Source organism: Abramis brama, assembly GCF_963993115.1.
Source record: "Abramis brama genome assembly, chromosome: 5".
NCBI lineage: Eukaryota > Metazoa > Chordata > Actinopteri > Cypriniformes > Leuciscidae > Abramis > Abramis brama.
This window is the reverse complement of record NC_139967.1, coordinates 23,571,653-23,593,456: the sequence shown is the minus strand read 5'-3', so window position 1 is coordinate 23,593,456 and position 21,804 is coordinate 23,571,653. Positions and strand designations below refer to the sequence as shown.

Here is a 21,804-nt window from a genome sequence, read left to right as displayed (position 1 = left end):
AGATTTAGCAATATAGCGGGTGTATGATGTATATTACAATGTTATTATCAACTATATGCCTTTCTCCATTGACGTTCTGAGTTGTTCAAAGCATTTCTGATGATTATACATAGTTTGTGTAACATTAGCAACACATTATTAGCTGTTTGATAACATAGTCAAGCAAAAGACTAATCATATTAATTACCATTATGTGTCTGACATTTTGGTGAGATGAGTTTTAAGGGATAAAATGATTGACTACAGGGGGACTTTAACATATTCATGATAATATAAATTCATGATAATTAAATACATAAGTGATATTCTATCTCTTCTAATCGGACACCAAATAAAGTCCCCATAAACAAGTGGGACAGACTTTGCCATAAATCCGGATAAAACACAAATACACCAAACAATAATTGAACACAAGCAAAGATGCCAACATCAGTGAAGTTTATTTTCTCTCAAGATTTTTTGTTTCCATTTTAATATTTGGCCAGAGGTGCAAACACCTCTGGGGGGGGAAAAAATTACTTTCTGCAAACAGCATCAAGGTTTTAATCTCTCTGTCTCTCTCTTGCTCTCTCTCATATATATATATATATATATATATATATATATATAGTTTGTCCACCTGACATCTCTCTTGTCATATTGCATATTAGCTAAATGCATCATGAGAAACCCAATATCATAGCAGACAGTTTACATCACAGACAGCACAACACTGAACTGGAGGGATTTGTCATTCAGATGTGTCACGCCCGGCACACCAACTCACAATTCTCCCTAATACACTTTTTAATGCCTTTAAATGACATTACGAAAAGCTCATTCATACGGACACACTTTCACTCCAGGTCAAGTATGGCTGCCATAATCCTCTCACACAAACATTTCCTACCAGCAGAGAGAGAGAGAGAGAGAGAAAGGGAGGCAGGGCAACAGAGTAGCGCAATACACAGACGCACACATTCACACATACATGCACACGCATACACGCTCTCTCTCTCCCTCGAATTCTTTTGCTTTTGCCCGTTCTGTTATTTCACATATGTAGTCTCTCTTTCTCCATCCTTGCTCTGAATCATGCAGGATTGCAGGTTAGTGTTTCACTTCAGCACACATAGAAACGTCTGGAGAGCTAGCAGAGGGACTCTGCTCTAGCTATGAATTAACCTGGAATTCTAAAATACTGTATATACTATACTCACAATATTATCATCAGTATCATAATCTTTATATACAGCCAGAATCTGACTGATATAAACCAATAATTTTTTTCTCCCAAGATAATTATTCTAGAAAATAAATTAAGTACCTGTGCAAATATACACAATTCGAAGTGTTCACATTTAAGACATTGGCGCCTTCCAGTGGCCAAACATGGGTACAAACCCACAGAGCCGTAGGATGCAGCTGATTCAAGTCAACATGAGTGCACAGAGGTCTTAATGGACGTCGAACAGATACAGATCTTAGCAGTCCAAACCAGACAGAGCCGGTCTGATGCGGAGACCGGGTCAGACTGGTCCAGGACGTGCAGTCTTTACCCTGTTCAGTTTGAAACAGGAAGCGTCTCCACAACAGGAGTCCAGTCACAGAGCAGACAGAACAATGACACGAGGATTTCCAGTGATTCAGCAATTGGACGAGGAGAAACTAGGTGTCTTTGCGAATGTGCGGCACAAAAGCAGAGAATAAAGTGAACAACAAAAAGTGGATGAATGATGAGATGTCAGACTTGCAATGTGGGCTAGGAGGCTCACTGTCTGGCTAAAGGTCAACGGTGAAGCACCACAGTGATACCTGTGGAGTCAGTCATCACAAGTGAACTTTCAAGCATCTCAAAGCATTTGACATACATAGCAGACAAAACCGAAATCAAGAACCAAGCTTGTTTTCTGTACCACTATCCAATACCCTCTCATGAACAGAGGGAGATGCCATCACAAACATGGAGAAAGTGGCGTATAATCCTTTAGTATCTAGAATATATTTCACACATGACAGCACAATGACTCCCCAATCAAAAAATAACAGACCAACCATATTAAATCAACCTGTTTATCCAAACTGAACTAGCCAGAAATGTCCTATACACTATGCCCTCATTGCTCAAACCATGTACTTGATCAATATGTTACTGTCTACGGGCTGGCAGCACCAACAGGGTCAAAGCATGGCTTTGCATTAAGATAGAAACAACTTCTAGACATGACAGTAACATCTAATGCTATTGCACAATTATCACCATTCACAATTACATTTTGATCACCATCGGTTGTGAATTGCTTATGCTTGGCAAATTGACAACTATTGCAAAACTAGGCCTTGTTACACATCAAAAACCAGGACTGGTTCGATCAAAAAGTAAGCCAAGAGTATTATTTTAAAAAAGAACAAATAAGCTCCAAACAAACCTAATTCTACCCATGACCAAAAAATCTGAAGCAGCATATATATTCTATTCAGGTCTCAAACCTGCAAATGAAACCCCTGTTAAATTGATAATAACATGATTACAAATCTGTTAAAGAGACAAAATTGTGTATGGCTAAAAAACCAACATGAGCTACAGCGAAAACAATGTCCATGGTCCATTTTTAAACTGCATTTCTGTTAGTTACACAGCATTGTTAAGATTTTGCAATGGAAACAGAGCCATATAGATGCCATATTATTACAAGATTGCAAGTGCAACTGATTTTACAATAAATAAAAAAAATCACGTTTTTCAAAGCCCTGTTGGTGCATTTGCCCCCAAAACATATTTCAGTAGTGAGAGCACTGAACCTCTTCCTGTACTCCTGCATTAAAACATCCTGCATTTTAGATATCTGGTGCCAAAATGATTGGGTAAGGGATCAAAAGATTTTTCAATACCAATTTAGTCATATAAAGCCTAGGAATTTTAATGAAAAAAGCCGACATGTATGTGCTAATGAATGTGATTATGATTTAATGTCTGCAAATGCTAAACCACAACATATATTTCTGTATTGGATATTTACTTTTCTATTTCTTTTTAATACTGGAGGTGGGAGAGAATCTATTGACAATTAAACAATATTGAATAGGAAAGGTGTTTTTTTTTCTTCAGATATCTACAATGCAGGAAGTGTGTCTTTTTTATGACACTGAACACTAAAACCATCTGTCTTAGTAAAATCACTCATGTGATAACCTCAACTCCACTCAGACTGGGTAAAAGGAGAGGTGACTATTTGCAAAGTTTCATTAACAACCAACCAATCAACGTGCCTGTCCGAGAAGGGTCAGGGAAAGTAATTTGGCATTTAATGTCTCTTCTAAATTAAACATGGTAGAAAGTAAGTAAACTGGCACTATACATCAGAAAAACTGATTTTCTAGGGAACAAAATTTTGCTTGGACAATCTCAAAAACAAAGTGTAGATGGTTGGCTTGCAGCCTAATCAAATTTGTGGTCGCCAGCGAATGTGATGTGGATTTGGGTGGGCACCGTGAGCTATGATGAAGTTAGGATACGTTTGCCAACTTCACATTTGTGCATATAGTTCATTGGCAGCTACAGTCCTACATTGTCAATGATTCAATGCTTTGACTTAGTATTAAGAAAATGTAAGACACATTAAATCACAAAAACATAAAAATGATGACCCGTTTAAAATGTCAAGACTTGTTGAAAACATACAAAAGTGGTTAAGAAAAAGAATGACATCAATTATTGAAGTAAGAATTTCATGACTAGAATGAGAATAAAAATACTAAACTGGATTCAATCCAGACCCAGTGAATGAGGCTGTTCAGAGAGTGTGTGTGTGTGTGTGTATCCGTGTTAAGAAGCGCTCAGGTTTATGTTGTGCATGGAAGGGGTGTGCTTGTTTTTGTACTTTAGATTTCCATATTGTCAGGATTGAGTGTCCGGTGCTTTTAAGGTGACTGTGTTTGTTTACGTGTATGTGTGTTCAGGTGTGTGCTGAGTGTTGTTGGAGGGATCAGATTTTGTCTATAACACATAGGTCAGATCTCTATAACAACGGATATAGTGAGGGGACATCTACGAGTCAAGTCTTCTCCCCCGTCCCCTCAGAGCTCCACCTCTTTAGAGATCTGCGATGCGATGTGCCTGAAGGCGAGGGGAGCCCCCCACAGGCGTGTGTAGCGTACTCCGTTTGCCTCTGCGGGACCCACACTCAGTTGGCACACCTCAGCTTGGAATGCGACTTTTGATCCTGCCGACCCATGACTGCAGCACAGCAGAAACGGGCCAGCGTGCCGGACCTGGCAGCCGCATCCCCTCGCTGCCTCACGCAAGGCCAGTACCACTTCTGCAGGGGCCCGGGGGGGACGGGGGAAACGACCCCTTACATCCCACCCCCCTCCCCTGCCCCAGGACTGGGACGCTTTCTGATCCCCAGATAAATGGCCACTGGAGAATAGAGAGAAAGAGAGCATGAGAACGAGACAGACCAATACTGAGAAAATCATATTTGAGATTCACATCTTCAGAAAGAAGTCACTGCTTTCATCACCCTTGTTTTATGCAATTGTATAATGTTATTATTTTTATTACTATTATTTACTATTACTACTTATTAGTAATATTTTTATGTTAATTATTGGCAGATTTTTTTCCTGTTACTTTGTGTGTGTATTGATGCTTTAGTGTTATTTAAATGTATAACAATTATGCTATAAATTATCCACAGCTGAAGTTTATATTAGTCTGTTCATTGCAATCTGTTGACAAAGTCTGTTCTTAAAGTCGGCATGACGTGAAAATTGAATTGGATATTTCTTGATCTTAACATGTAGTATCATACGAGGACTCACCCTGTGACCGAAGATCTGCTGACTCCCTCAGGTTCATTTGTGATCCTGCAAAAAAGCACACATCTTGAGATGATCTGCATTATCCCAACAGTGACCGATCCATTCACACAACTCCAACATAACTAACAAAAAGACAAACATGCGTATCTGGATCTCTCAGTCCTGTATGGAGATGACCCAGCAATTTAATCTGCAATTTGGTCAATATAACTAACTATCCTGATGTTGATCTGAGCAAAGTACAACAGTCATAACGAATAAAAACGTTGCATGTTCCTGGATGCATGCAAACCGATTAGAGACAAAACCTCCATGCACCATCATCCAGACTTTCCTCACCCTCACAACCTATTTGTCAGACTTGCACAATTCTGCAAAGGACATTGCATGCAGATAGGCGTGCCATGTGCAGAGACAGACGGACGTGCAGCGGCAACAGACAGGCAAACAGAGGCAGACAGGGGAACTTACTAACTGTTTTGGATCCCTGTGGAAGAGTGCAACCCGACACTGATTTATTAGAGCCCTGGCGTTTAGAGGGGTCAAGATTGACCCTAGGAGAGAGAAACAAAATGAGGAGAGCAAGAGAAAGACAGAGAGAAAGTCAAAGACAGAAGGATTGAGTGATAGTGAGAGAAAATGGGGAGAAAGAAAGGTAACAGAAATAAGAACAAAGAGGGAGAGATTAGGAAAGGTGCACATTTGTAAGCTTGGAAAGCTTGAAAAAGAGAGGCAATACGCCAAGGAATGATGAAGGTGTGAAGCATGAGTGTACAACTAATTTTTAATCTGAAAGAATTACCCAGTGTTATTCGACAGGTCGTACTCTAGCTCTTTAAAACAAAAAAGGAATCCCTAATATACCTGCAGCCAAATTATGAGATAATATTAAAATATTAAAATTTGGCAGCAGGTGACTTTAAGACCTGATGCACGGATCCATTATACTGTTACACATGCGTTTTCTTTTCACCGTTCACTTAAAACGAAACTGACTGTTTACATGAATACTCACCAAGCCTGGCATTTTAACATTATTTTGTGTGCATTTGACTGTTTAAGTGCAATAAGCAGCGAAAATAACTCAAAAGTACTGAAAGGCGGCTTTATGTGCACATACTTTGGGTCTGAGCACAAAATACACGGGAATGAGTAAAATATCGATATGTATCAAAAAATCTATATTTTTGACAACACTAAATTGCAAATTGTTTATTTCAGATGTATTTTTAAAAGACTACAATAGAAAAATGTATATATTATATATAAAATTCAACCCCCCTTGGATTTAATGTCAATCCCATATGATATAATGGATTATACACTGCTGCATCCAGCAGCACAAATGCCAGGTAGTGACTAAAAGTACAGTGACCAACAAACCTCCAGCAAAAAGAGAGAGACAGGTTTCCATTCTAAATGATGCTTAAACCTGTTTTCTGTCATGTGCGATACTTTTTAATGCATAACTATGCATATGTTTTTATTTGTACGATGAGAACTTCTCCTCTTACCTGCGTGTGAGTTTGGAGGTGAGTTTGCTGAACAGGTTAGAGGTGGCCCGGCTGCGGGCATTGGCCGGCAGGGCTCCAGCGTCATGACTGAGGGTGGGCGACGTGGGCGGAGGTCCATAGGTGGGCGGAACACGGTCTCGGAGCTGACCCCCATGGAAGGTGCTCCGGATGGTGGATCCACGTGTCAGCCGACAGCGCTCACCTGAGGAAGAAGAGGAGGATGCTCCCGCTCCAACAATACTGAGAGTGGAGGGAGAGGTGGGAGGGAGGCGGTGAGCCAGAGAGCTGGGGAGAGATAGACACAAATAGTGAATGAGAGGCAGACAGGGCACTGCAATATGCAGCACAGTGACAGAGTGTAACTGTGTTTGTGAATGTGTGTTTGTCACCTGTTGTCTTTGCCGTTCTGCAGCAGCGAGTGTCGGTCAGTGCTGGAACGATCTGTACATACGTACGTGTTTCTACGGGTCATAGTACTTCCTGGGATATTGTTCTGCAAGGAAGATGGCAGACAACATTTCATTAACCCCCCACAAAATAAAGAATATCATTACAAAACACAATGCTACACATACACTCATAAAATGGGATCCAACATTCTGAGACCATATTGAAAACCTAGGATTCAAAATGTAATTAAAATAAACAGAAATTTCTAAAATTCAGAAATTTTAATATTTAGGATTCAGACACTTATGCTCATCAAGGTGGCATTTATTTGCTCAAAAATACAATACGAAATTGTGAAATATTATTACAATTTAAAATAACTTTTCTATTTTACTATATTATTATTATTGGTGCTCAAGAAACATTTCTTATCTTTATCAATGTCGAAAACAGTTGTGCTGCTTAATATTTTTCTGGAAACCATGACACATTTTTTCAGGATTCTTTAATGAATAGAAACAGCATTTATTTGAAATAGAAATCTTTTGTAACATTATAAATGTCTTTACCCTCACTTTTGATCAATTTAATGCGTCCTTGCTGAATAAAAGTATTCATTTCTTTAAAAAAAAAAACCTCTGACCCCAAACATTTCAACAATAGTGTGTATATAATAAAATAATGATTCAATTAGAGAAATTTCTCTCACTGTGGTGGCGGTCATCTCCTTGCGGCGATCAGGTATCTCTGCCTTGTTGGGGTTGTTGGCGGTGCTGACCATTGGACTAGATGGTGGTAAGGTTCGACTGCCCATTACACTACAGCTGGCCTTCCTCGGCGGCATGCGGCTCTCACGCAGCTCACGATCTCCACCGCTGGTCGGGCTACGCTTAGGGTGCATCACAGGCATGCTAGGACCACCTGCAGAACAAACTGATAATGATTATAATCATAAACAATTAGAAGTACGTTTGTGTTTAGAGTTGAAGCTCAAGTGTCTCGTACAGAAGTCACTGTGCCGTCGCTGGCGGTGGTAAGTAGAGGCGCTGCGCTGAGTCTTGCTGTGTGAGGATGAGGAAGATGATGAAGAAGAGGATTGTTTGTTGGTTCCATTGGTCATTGGGCTTGGACGCACACGTGGCAACGTCATACTGCCGCTAACTCGTGACTCAGCGCCATCCTATGACCAAAAAGCAATGAAAAAAAATGTAAAAATTAAAAATAAACTCAGATTTCAGGTCTTTGTTTATCTCATGTATTATGTATTACCTCAGTCTTCAGGCCCAACAGTAGATATGTAGCCGTGACTTCATTATATTTCTGAGTGAGTAAAGAGTCCTTAATTTCTTCAGTAGTAAAACCCATCCCGACCATAATCTCTGAAAAGACAAAGAAATATTTCCAGACACAATCGTTCTCTTTATTCTATGCATCACAGTAACAGAACAGTTAGTAACAGTAGTAAAATATTTTAACCAGTTTCTTACTGGTCTACATGCTCACCAATGCGGTTGGCGTCACTGTAGTCCTCTGCTGGCTCAATGTGGGGCTTCAGCTCGTCGCCCTCAAACCCTGAATTCATCCACTTATCCTTCATCACTTGCTGTGGAGGAAATACCAGCATCCTGACTACACAGAAACTTCTTAGCTCAGTCATTTATCTGCTTTGACTTAACACGAATTATACACTAATAATAGCATTTAGCGAATTTCAGCAAATGCATGCTGTACATCCTACATCACACAAATAGGCACATTAGTATCTGGTATGGTAGTGTGTATCAATGAATGTGCAAGTAGGCACCTCTAGAGTGCAACGTTTGCTGGGATTGAGCACAAGAAACCTGCGCAGAATCCCCTCACAGTCTGTGGACATGTAGAAGGGTACACGGTACTTCCCCCTCAACACTCGCTCACGCAGCTCCTGGAAAACACATGCACCAGCAAACAGTGTGACAAACAGATATCAGCGTGGTCTTAAGGGTCTTGACACACCAAGCCGACGGATGGCCATCGATGAGCTTCTGTCAGGCTAGTTTTTGGCTCATTCAGCATATTGAATCCGAATTGTGGCCGTTGGTGAGAGAGATCGCTCTGATTGACTGTTCAGTCTAGAGAACGTGTCAGTACTCAAGAATAAAAGTGAAAGTGATGAAAGCGAGTCAAGACAGCAGAGAGAAAAGGTTGTTCTAATTTTACATCATCTTACCTGAGCATTCCAGTGTGCAAACATATAACATGAGCCACATGGAATTAAGAGCAAAATTTAATGCTAGGCGACTAAAAAAACATCTTTAATTAGCTAATGGCTATTAAATTGTACGATTTCAGTCGCCTGTGATTGAGATAGAGGCAAAAAAATAAGTTTAGCGCAGATATAATTCCATTGCCTGGTGAGCTTTATGTACCGTCGCTTGGCTGAGAGCACCCTCTGTCGCTTTCTCTCACACATGCGCACTTAACGTGAGAGAAAAAGAAGGGCTTACACATGCCACGTAAAGAGAATTGACGCGCTAGATCTAAATGCTCGATGGCCAAGAGTTGACAGAACTGTCACGGTCCCGATCGGGGCAGTGCTGCATCGTCATGAAAGTTTACGTGTTTTTAAGCCTTGCCAATTTAAACATTCAAGCGCAAGAAGATGCGAACAACAACTCGCATGTGCTGTGTGCCCAATAAGCTGCATCTGACAGCATGCAAATACTGAATTGAGCTCTCTTTCACATCTTCTTCTGCTTGAATGGACAATTTCACACAAAATGATGTGAAAAAAAACAGTCCTGGCGAGTATCCTAAACATATACAGTTATGTCTTAAGTGAATGTAAACAGCGGAGAAAGAAAACGCACGTGTAACAGTATCAGATCCGTGCATTATGTCTTAAAGTGACAGCAGCCTAATATTCCTGCTGCTGTCTGTGTTTTAATGTTAATCAAACAACAAAAGAATCACTGTAAAAAAATCACTTGTTGCTCTTGAATGAATAACTTTTGTAACTTTAATAAGGATTAATCTATATTTAACTTATACAGCGAAGACTATGCCGTGTTATTTTACATTTGATTACTTTATTCATCTACCTAACCTGTATCTAATTTTATATTCCATTTATGTAGAATTTTTTTATTTGCTCTGTTCTTGCATTCCATGTAAAAAGTCTGGCAAGTAAACTAAAAAATGTACTACCCAATGGCGACTCTGTCTTTGACGTCGGCTTGGTGTGTCATAAACTTTAGGCAATAAGATACTAAAGAATTTAGAAATAAGGGTTTAAAGAACTTGTTTAAAACTTGTTCAAAGAAATGTTTAAAACCAAAGTTAAGACACATTCAAAGTACCGTAAAAAAAAAAAAAAAAAAAAAACATTTCCCTCGATGTACTCTACCAATATTTTTTCATTATAATTAATACTTTTTTTCCAGAAAGGGTGCATTAAATTAATTAAAAAGCGACAGTAAATAATTAATTACATTGTTACAAAAATATGTTTTAAATAAATGTGTTTTTATTACTTTCTATTGATCAAAGAATTAAATTATTTTAAACTGTAACAATATTTCACAACATTACAATGTTTGCTGTATTTTTGATTGAAAAAATGCAGCCTTGGTGAGTAAAAGAGATGTCTTACCAAAACTAAAACTAAGGAATGGTGCATTTTTTGTTGTAAATAGAAATATAACTGGTGTCAGTTTATCAATATCACACAATCATAGAATATTGCAATAAGAGACTGTATCAATTCTTTCCCTGTAGGATGTAAAATGGCAGGAAATGATCATTGTGTAAGAACAAAATAACTGTACCTTGAGGTTCTGTCCATCAAAAGGAAGAGACCCGCTGACCAGCGTGTAGAGGATGACACCCAGGCTCCAGATGTCCACCTCTGGCCCGTCATACTTTTTTCCTTGAAACAACTCTGGAGCTGCGTAAGGCGGGGAACCGCAGAAGGTGTCCAACTTATTCCCCAACGTAAACTCATTACTAAAGCCAAAGTCTGCTATCTTTATGTTAGCATCTGCATCCAACAGCAAATTCTCTGCCTACAAATACAGAAAGTCATGAGCGTGTGAAGGAGGCAATTTTGCTTCTCAAGTAAAATGAAAAGTGTTAGAGATGTTTCATATAGTGAAAACAAGACAAAAATGCAGATTTGCAGTGTAAAGATTCAAACTCGTACCTTCAGATCTCTGTGAACTATATTCTTCTGATGACAGTAATGAACAGCTGACACAATCTGAAACGAAATAGAAAAAAATAATATGACCCAGGTAAAACACATGTAACTGGAGATGAAACTGTAAACCAGAAGCTTAATGTGACACAACACCTTGATCTTAAACTGTATGTGCTGTATTCATTAGGTAAATGTCTCACCTGTCTGAATTTGGCTCTAGCCTCTATTTCTTTCATTCTCCCATGAGACACCAGGTAATCAAACACCTCACCTGGAAAACCAAATCCCACACGTATAATGTCCCAAAATATCACAGAGGCACCTATAAATGTTATGAGTATCAAAGGTCTTTTTGCATTATGTTTCAGCTCTGGGGAAAAACCACATTACACAAATAAATACCCTATAGTGAACACACAGCAGCTCATAAAGTACTTTCATGGACACACAAGTATGTACTAGTTTGTAGTTACACAATGCTGTATACTCCATACTTCAGTATGAACTTCAGGGCTCACCTCCACTTGCATATTCCATCACAAGATAAAGCGTCTTCTCCGTTTCAATAACCTCAAAAAGTTGCACTGTAATATATAAGAGATCAAATATTTTTGGAAAGCTTAATTTTTATTTTGCACAGTCAGTATTATAAAAGCAGCATTCATGCATGCATTTGTTGCATTTTAGTGCATCTTACCAATGTTGGGGTGATGGAGGGTCTTCATGATCCGCACTTCTCTGAACAGCTGCAAGAGAAAAGAGAAAGAACGTAAGAAAGAGAGGGTGGTGTGATTCTTCAGTGATTATCAAGAAAAACATGTTCCCAGAAAAACATGTTCGTTTAAATTATGTTCCCAGAATATACTGATATTCTTATTATCATCAACGTCAGCCTCAAGGTAGGACAGTAAACTTCTGTATACTTCTGTATTTTGTTGTCTCTCAGTCTGAAGGGAGTACCCAATATACCATTCCAGTTGCTGTGGAAACACCGTGATGCACCTGAACCAATCTGTATCAGCTGCTTTCCTCAACTCTGTGGGTTACTGAGGGTTGTCGATTCATAAGCCAATCGCAATACTCTTCTCTTTTTTATCACATGACCTCATTCTTTCATTATGACTAAGCACAATATTGTGTTAAAACAAAAACAAAAATCCACTAAATCTATTTAAAAACGGTTACTGTCAGTTTAAAGTTGGCATGCAATGGAAATTCACCAATATTTTCTTAATGTTTGTTATTGATCTTACAGCATCTTCAATAAACAAGCTACAATTAGTCCAGAATGCAGCTGCTAGAGTTCTTAATAGGTCAAGAAAATAAGATCATATAACTAATTATTTAATTATCCATAATTACAAATTATCTCTAAACTGGTTACCTATTAAGTTCCGTATCAATTAAATAGTATTGCTACTGACCTATAAGGCCCTAAATGATTTAGCTCCTGTATATTTAACTAATCTTCTATTGCCTTACAATCCATCAGGCTCTTTAAGGTCACAAAACTCTGGGCTTTTGATAGTACCTAGAATATCTAAGTCCACTAAAGGAGGGAGAGCGTTTTCACATTTGGCTCCTAAACTCTGGAATAGCCTTCCTGATGATGTTCGGGGCTCAGGCACACTTTCCCAGTTTAAATCTAGATTAAAGACGCATCTCTTTAGCCTAGCATTCATATAATGCATCTCCTAACCTTATACAGTTATATCAGATCAAAAGCACATGATTATTCTTGCTTAATGTTATGAACAGCAGCTACGCTAATTATTTTCTATTTGCTTCTCTGTTTTATCTTGGGATGCGCATCCTGAGGTAACTAGAGAGTTTGTCAGCTCCAGTTTGGATCCAGCCTATCATGAAGACTTCAGATGTCCGACACCTATGAAGCGCCAACTCCTGTGAAGACTTCAGATGACGCAAACTCTGAATCAACATGCACCAATGCTACATTTTTCTAAATGTCATAATCATTTGTTAACAAACAAGTATTCATTACTTCAATGAGCTCATTGTTTCTGCATTAAATTAATACATTGTTTAAATAATTAATACCTTTTTCGTTAATTTTGTATATGTACATTTTGGAAATACATAACTTAGACAGTTACCTCTGATAACAGATCACTCTAAATTGTAATGTGGACTCATGCATTTTCTGTAAAGATGCTTTGAAATTATGTGTATTGTGAAAAGCGCTATACAAATAACTGTGAATTGAATTGAATTGAATTAGCAACCATGTCCATGCATGTTTTTTTGTTTTTTTTGACCTAGTAATTTTTTTTCAATCAAAATGTCTTAACACAATTGTACAGTGAACCGACAGATTCCTCTCAAGTGTCTTATGCTGGACTTCTCCAGTCATTTGGTCAACTTAAACCCACCCCGTTCTTACAATCGACTGCAAGCTCATATTAGATCTGCCTCAATCCAATCATCCAATCAACAACCAGAGGATAGAGCAAAGTCCTAGCCCTAATTTTTTTCTTTTAGATACTCCTAATAAACATGTAACAGTAAAATAAACATGTTTAAAACTGTGTTGTTGACATAAGAGTTCAGAGATGTTTGAATTAACTGCAAAAAAATATGCAGATCAGAAGACCAGAAGAAGATTAGAAACATACTGTGAATGAATGCTGTAGTGAGCCATGTCACATGTAAACATACTTTTTATACTTATTTTATGGGAGATCAAATAGGAGCTATCATCTAGCAAACCAGACAAATCATGACCCAACATGACACAGGACAAATCTCTAAGCTTTCCTTTATGTGCAACACTAAAGGGCAAGAAAAGAGGGATGGGACAAACACTTACTCTGACAACTGGCAAATGCTCCACTGAACAGTGATTCCAGCACTATAACAGCTCATATCAGCTATATGAGTGATCAAAAAGCCAAACGTGACTTATGTTCAATAAGGGTGGTTTACAGTTTGTGTACAGTTAACCGTGTGTGTGTTACAGAGCCAATACGGAATCACAGTGGGGCATTCTGGGCCTGTGGAGAACCGCAGCTGTCGACCTCTCCTCTCCAACACACACACTAAGCACACAAACAAATGATGCATTTTGAAAACAAGACTGCCCATGGCCAGATTTAAAGAGATAAGTCAGAAGACTTTGGAATAAAATGGACATAACTAAACAGTGCATGGAAATACAGTAGATATTTAGAGAAAAATAATTACTGTACTCACACGCCAATGCTCCCCATAAATAAGACAGTTCATACAGTATCACTATGTCTGATGCTTAAGTTACTACATTTCAAATTTTGCACACAAAAGGGGAGCTCTTGAATTAAACACAGTTGTCTGTGCTGAAATTGAATGTAAGATCCATCCAGATTACTACTGTATTACTACTGTTTTCACAAGTGTGTTCAAGGACAGAAGCCTATCAAACATAGGTTTGTCAATAATCAAAAACAAATCTTGATGTATGCTCAAACACAGATTAATGCGGAGTGTTGGGCTTCAATAGGAGGAATGAAGGCCGGAGATAATCTATTACGAGACAGATGAGTCACTGGCATACAGGCGAGAGCGCAGACTCAACAGAGACACTAAACACCACACACACACACACACACACACACACACACTTTACTGCAATACTTCCAAGAGCTTCACACTTTTCTAGATAAGCATATATAGTTATATATGCACTATTCACTTGTGGCACTCAATATGTGATTTTCTGGACACTTTATATAGAGTGTGCATGGATATTTTTTCCCGTTTCTGTACTAAATGTGTTAAAATTACATCACTGTGTGGCATTTTTCGACAGTTGTCTTAATAAAGAAGAAAATGTCTTGAAAACATAAATACTAAATATATACTTAATGGTCTTACCTTTTGTAGGCTGGTTGGGTTCAACTGAGTCTTGTCGATAATCTTTATTGCAACCTAAATGTACAATTCATAATTAGTGATTTGAACTCCAAAACATTTATTTTTCCTTAAGCCAGGTAGATAGCCTTCAGAAAAACTCAATCAAACAGTTATAGTGTCATTTGATTTTCATTAGTTGATACTTTTATCAAAAGCAACTTGCTAGAGTAACTGGAAATCAGTTAAAAACAATTCTTGGTTATGAAAAATGACAATATGTACACTACCGTTCAAAAGTTTGGGGTTGGTAAGAATTTTTAATACTTAAAATAAGTCTCTTATGCTCAGCAAGGCTGTATTTATTTAATCAAAAACACAGTAAAAACAGTAATATTCTGAAGAATTAATACAATTTAAGATAACGGTTTTCTATTTCGAAATACTTTAAAATGTAATTTATTCTGAAACTGAATATTCAGCAGTCATTACTCCAGTCTTCAGTGTCATTTATTATGATTAATCTTATTATTATTATCATCAGTGTTGAAAATGTTGAGCTTAATATTTTGGTGAAAACCGTGATGCATTTGTTTCTTAATTATTTGATGAATAGAAAGCATTTATTTTATTTATTTGTATTGTAACATTATAAATGTCTTTACTGTCACCTTTGATCATTTGAATGCATCTTTGCTGAATAAAAGCATTAATTACTTTTAAAGAAATATCTTACTACACCCAAACTTTTGAACAGTACTGTATATATTTGACTCTATTATTAGAATACTACAGAAGATAGATAAGAATAGCATAATAATATAGTATATGAAGAGAAATCTGTGTCAATATTTAAAACTGCTCCTTGCTTCAGAGTTTTGGTCATTTTCAGGAGTGACAACCATACTGAATAAAAAAAAAAAATGCAGGTAGTGATAAATGTGTACAGCACCCAACTGTAAAACTAGTTGTTAATGCAGTGATGTAATTAGAAGTGTGTCTATGTCTCTTTTCTTCTCGCGTGGCACAAGTCAGAGACAGAGCCATGTGTCTTGACTCATTCGCAAATTCTCATGCCAGTCTGTCAGTCTCTCCTGTAGCTGCTCCCACCAGCCATGTGGTCTAGAAGTAACTCATACTGTACACTTCAGACAGAGCACATGCTGTTAGTAACAACTTAAGGCGTATAAACAAAGCACATTGATGGGTATTTTATTAAAAATTGTATCTGATCACTAACATTACTTCCATCAAAAAGAGCACAAAACTTTTAGCATCCATGCTACCAAATTTATAGCTACAATAGTGTTATGGTTATATCAACCATTTTAAGTCTGGGAATGACGACTGTATTCCATACACACACACAACCATAATTTAAGGGATTCCCATCTGCATTTAAATGCGGCTGTCACTCCCAAAAGTGTATACGTGGCTCCAGACTGCCACACATAAGTTCACTATTAATTATGCAGACTTTCTATAATGGTATTTAAACTTTTGAATTTTAGATTTTTTTTTAGAAATGTACATATTTTAACACTGATGCAGTGTTAAAATATGAACATTTCTAAAAAAAAATTAAATAACTACTCTTTAAATATCACATTCTATTATTGTCCAAGATTATTAAAGCTCTCTGGTGCCCACTAACAAGTCTATCTAAAATCACACTATATCAGCTTTGGTTTATAAAAAGTAAGCGTGGGCGTGGAAATTTTCACACTTAAGTTAGACCACTTTAAAAATATACCACCCAAAGAATTAATGCTCACAAGTGTTCTAATGAGAATGAGACCTAATACAGCAGCTCTTGTAGCTACATCTTATCACACCCTTCTGGTTTTACCTATGTAAACTCTCTCTTTCTCTCTCACCTCTTTGCCTGTGAGGATGTGGCGGGCTAGCTTGACTTTAGCAAAGTTGCCCTTGCCGATGGTTTTAAGGAGCCGGTAGTTTCCGATGTGGGGCAACTCGTCTGAGCTGGAGGCCATGGAGTTACGACATCTGGCACCCAGTGAACGACTCGACACATTCGTCCCCTTCTCTGAACGACTCGCCCCCAGAGACGCATGCTGGATGAAGAGACAGACACATCGAAAATGTATTAAGATTATTCTAATTAAAGTTTTAACAAACAGTTTGGATTAAACTGGGGAACGTGTGCTGTTGTTGAAGCAAACAGAAATAAGAAAATGGCCTCAAAGAAAGAAATTTAACCTGCCTGTGCGTCTAGCCAGTAAAAAAGACAAGTAGTTAGCTTAGATAACAGAAATTGCAGGTAGATTTATTAATTGAATTAATTAAAGCAGAATTTAATTGAGGAATAGGAAAGTTTTAAGAAAGGAATCTTTAGTGAAACACACTAATGCTACAGCACTGATTGACTGCACCAGATTTCTGAATTAAATCCTCATTTGATGATTAAGCCTCTTACTACACACACACAAAAATCAGTCTACACTAATGCAGATGGGCCACACAACTGTTGTAGTGGCTAGTAATTAGTATTTTATTTATTTATACCAATGTTTTGCTATCTTTGGCCACTGCATCACTTAATTTAACTACTATAGTGTGAACAATTAAATAAAAAAAAAGAACAATGTCACAGTTGTGTTGCTCAAATCTGGGATTAGGCAATGATGCACCGGAATTTCGGCAACCTATATTCGTCCGAATTAGTTTTGGTGGGCCGACACCACTGACTGAAACAGTGGCATTTAATTAGTGTTTCTCCATTGATGCGTTTCAACCATGTCAGGGTCTGTTTCTTGCACACAACCGCACAAATTACTGTGCCTAATTTGCTCAATTTAATTACTCAACCTTTATTTTCAGGTTTAGTTTTTAGGCTAAATAAAACTTTAATTTTGGTTTAAATGTTTAGGTAAAAAAAATAATTTCAGTGCATCACTAGTTCACGCATTTACAAAGGGTTTGTAACTGCTTTTAAAGGAGTCCTCACAGCTTTGGTTATACACACAAACAGTTTGTGCTACAATAATATAATACAGAATTTAATAAAGAAATACATAACTTTCTGTGCCTTCCTATGTGTGTTTTTCAGGGTCTAAAATTATTTAGAAATATGCACATCTGAGGGGAAGTTAATTTAGAAAATTCAGCTTTCTTGTCATAAACATGAAATCTAATTTTAAAAATTCACAGCGAAACACAAACACATGCACAACCTTAATAAATGGTGACTGAAATCATATGAATTATCATTTAGATGGCTGATGTGATGATGGTATAGGAGAGCGTAAGCATTGGTGTGTGAGTAATTCTGCCCTATAATACAGGATTAATTTACTTTGCGATGGAGGTTTTAGTCTGTCGCTACTGAAACTAAACTATTTAGATTAGCACATTTAAACCTAAACTCTGAACACTCAAACTAACATCTGGTGAAGTTTACTGAATGGCTCCAACTGCCCCCCTTAAGATAGGGGGGGAAGGAGCTCACACAGAAATCAAAACATGCCCATGCAGGTCCACATCTGCACCGCTGACCACGGGATTACAGCTCAGGGATTGAATAAATTACTAACGATGCCCTGCCATACTCTTACTGGACTCTACCTCACACACAGCATCCTACACTATATACACAATATGCCAAACTGCACACACTGTGAACCAGGTCTCACTCTTATTTTTGAAAAATTATAACCAAATAAATAAAGAATATAGCATAGACTGCTCCTATTTGAAAAGGGTTTATTGGGAGAATCCCAAATGTGAGAGAGCATGTGTGGGTGTTAAGTAAGCTTAGTCCAGATCTGGCTCACATTTTCATTATTTTAATGATCTGGTTGTTTTATCTTATGCACCCTGTGCAAAGACCTTTAAATGCCCCAACTTTCCATAATATATGGTATATTATGGTCAGACCATGTTTGCTCAATAAAATGAATACCTTGCACATTATCTTAGCTCTGTATCCTAAAACTCTGTCTCTGTCCCATATAAGGAAACATCATGTGCTACAGAGTTACATTTAATAACCACCATATTATTGTTCTCTAAGACTGTCTGAAAGCTGAAAAATGCTGCCTTTGCAGTTTATACACAAAGGTAAGAAGTCAACATCCATATCAACATTTGTGTCACATACTATTTATTAAGATGTCTTCATCTGGTTGTTTTTGATGACAGATATCATTTGTTGTCTATGCCATCCCAGAATCCTGTGCATGTTTCGGCAGTTGGTCTAAAGAATAACAATGCTGAATTTGAAAGAAAGGAGTAATTTTTTACCGTTCACTACCGTTCAAAACATTTGGGGTCAGTAAGACTTCTTAAAAAATAATAATATTAATTTAGCAAAAGGATGATCAAACAGGGACCTTTAAGACATTTATAATGTTTGATTTCCATTTTAAATAAATTTTGAACTTTCATCAAAAAATCCTGAAAAAATTTAGCACTGAAAAATATTAAGCAGGAAAACTGTTTTCAACATTGATAATAATAAAAAATGTTTTTGAGCAGCAAATCGGCATATTAGAATGATTTCTGAAGGATCATGTGACACTGAAGACTAATGATGCTGAAAATCCAGCTTTGACATCACAGGAATAAATTACATTTTAAAATATATTCAAATAGAAAACAGTTCTTTTAAATTGTAACAATATTACTGTTTTACTGTATTTTTGATTAAATAAATGCAGGCTTGGTGAGCATCAGAGACTTAGGCTATATAAAAAAACATTGAAAAATATCTGGCAAATCCCAAACTTTTGAATGGTAGTGTTAAAAGAGTCAGACAGTCCAAATGTAAAATGGTTTTCTCCGTTTCTAAGACATCAACAACCTGATTCTTCACATAAAATGTAGTAGTTAGTTGTGCACACTTTAATGAATTACTTAAAACGTTTACCTTGGTGCTTGCTTTAAAATATACAGCAAGTCAAATTATATTCATTAAGCATTACCATCAGCTGAGATTTTTTGTTTTATTATATTTTTTTAATAAGCTTTCAGACAGTTTCAATCAAGCAGTCAAACATCAGATAAATTGAATCCCTACTGATTTTACATCAACAGCACTCTCTTTTATTAAGTAAATGAATTAGGCTAAGTAAAACCATAGTTGTTTTAGATTGTTTACTAAGATATTGAAGCAACACTAAATACATTAACCAACAGAGAAGTCTAGGTCAGGTCATAAAACACACTGTAATGTGCTGGCGCATAAAACTGGTAGGCCACTACACCAGCCAGTGCGTCTGAGTATGGAGCACGCAACTGTAGACGAACGGAGACGGCAGATCACAGCTAACGCTAAAAGCTCATCCTCCCTATATGACTCTGGAGCCCCAAAAGGTTATATTCATTTTATAATTTGCAGAGACAGAGTGCTCAGAGCTTCTTGCTATTCTCCCACAAATTCTGCCAATGAAGCAAATCCCCTCTCCGGGAGAAGAGCGCGCGCTCGTGCGCAGATGATGCGCTGATGTGTACACTATGCGGATGGCGCTCTACTGCCTGCGCGTTTCGCAGCGCCTCTTTTGCTGCTTTGCACATTCAAGGATGCGGCCCATTTTTCCAAAGAACCTGCTACGCGTACATGGGCCACTGTATCCTGCCTCTCCATCCTCCCATGAACGAACGATACCAGGCAATGAATTCCTGATATTCAATCCCGGTAGCAAAAATGACCGTGCATCTGACGTTAAATACTGGGCGTTGTAGGATATGTGTGGAAACGGAGCGCCTAGATGATACAACAATAATAATTCATTTGAAATGATGATACTTACATGATCTGTGCTCCGGTCGTTCGCAGACGGTAAAGCAGACCGAGAGGACATTTTTCCCTGAGATTGCAAACGGTTAAAGAGGAATAGCGCGAACAGTATTTACAGATTTAATCTCCCCCGGTAAACGCAGCCCACATCGGCCGTGCTGCTGCAGCTGGGGCCGTGCTCGTCTCACACCGCCTGCTCGGTAAAGCCTGCGTCTGTCATGGCAGCGGCAACAGCAGTCCGCAAATCTCACAGATGTCCTCGAGACAGCTGCATTATTTTTCTGCGATGCAAACCGTAGCGATCAAACGCGTCTGTTGACGATGTAAACGCAAGCGCGGCGGTATATATGTGCTAAAACAGAGTAATGCTTGGCCGGAGCCCAACGATTTTGTAGCGACTCACTACCCCCCGCCTCATCTCCGCGAGCAAAACAAATACGGCTCCGAAAACCCCGTCCTCTTTTCTCATAATAATACTGATGATCTCTCCGCTTCCCTGTACCGTTCACTCTCGCGCTCGCTTGCTCTCTTGTCGCATCTGTTTGTCATGGGAAAACAGAAGCTTTGGCCGGTGACATTAAGGCCGAAACCCGTTCACATCCTAAAGCAGCCGTTATAATCCAGCGGCAGATATATGTGAGATGCGCCACTGCTGCCTCCGCTAGCGCTCGCTCGTCTCGGTACTGACTCAAGCGCGCGGACGCACACGCGCGCGCACTGATGGACAATTTAAAGAGCTCCACACAGTCTGATAGAAAACTTCTCCGTGACTGTAGAGGTCTTTCAATCTCAGTCGTTGTTCGTTTTCATTTTATAGTCATTATAGCTACTTATTAAAAAGTGTATATTGAGCTCAAGGAGAATAGCTCAAGGTGTTGCAGCTATCAATCTTCTTATAAACAGTCCAATTGTAATAAAAATGAATGACCGAGAGAACCGTAGAACTTACAATATTTACAGGCTAGTGGCAAAGGACAGGATTATAAACACTAAAGGATGCAACTGACTTCAGATGACTGTGTCTGTATAGCTGAGCATTTGACTGAATGTAAACAATGTGACATTTTATTATTATCAATGTTAAAAACAGTTGTGCTACTTAATATTTTTGTGGAAATCGTGATCATTTTTTTTTTCAGGATTCTTCGAGGAATAGAAGGCTCAAAAGAACAGCATTTGAAACTAAAACATTTTTGTAACAATGCAAAAAGTCTTTATTGTCACCAATGTCCTCGCTGAATAAAAGTATTACTTTATTAAAAAAAAACAAAAAAAAACTTACTGACCCAAACTATTGAACAGTGGGTACATGCACA

At 38.0% G+C, this 21,804-nt stretch overlaps 1 protein-coding gene across 2 annotated transcripts; it reads right to left on the bottom strand.

Annotated features, from left to right (window-relative positions):
• Positions 1–421: 421 nt before the first annotated feature.
• mark4a (MAP/microtubule affinity-regulating kinase 4a) lies at positions 422–21,155 on the bottom strand. Of its 2 annotated transcripts, XM_084113647.1 has the most exons (18): positions 20,502–21,155; positions 16,608–16,805; positions 14,755–14,808; positions 11,582–11,630; positions 11,403–11,468; positions 11,085–11,155; positions 10,888–10,944; positions 10,514–10,750; positions 8,512–8,631; positions 8,211–8,310; positions 7,977–8,086; positions 7,713–7,887; positions 7,417–7,628; positions 6,707–6,810; positions 6,318–6,602; positions 5,275–5,357; positions 4,804–4,848; positions 4,184–4,399 (listed from the first exon to the last, which is right to left on the bottom strand). In XM_084113647.1, the coding sequence occupies exons 1-18, from the start codon at positions 20,550–20,552 to the stop codon at positions 4,335–4,337; spliced, it is 2,082 nt and encodes a 693-aa protein (XP_083969773.1). In that variant the 5' UTR covers positions 20,553–21,155; the 3' UTR covers positions 4,184–4,334. The 2 variants fall into 2 exon arrangements, with proteins under 2 accessions (XP_083969772.1, XP_083969773.1); XM_084113646.1 differs by lacking the exon at positions 5,275–5,357 and having other exon boundaries at positions 422–4,399.
• Positions 21,156–21,804: the final 649 nt, after the last annotated feature.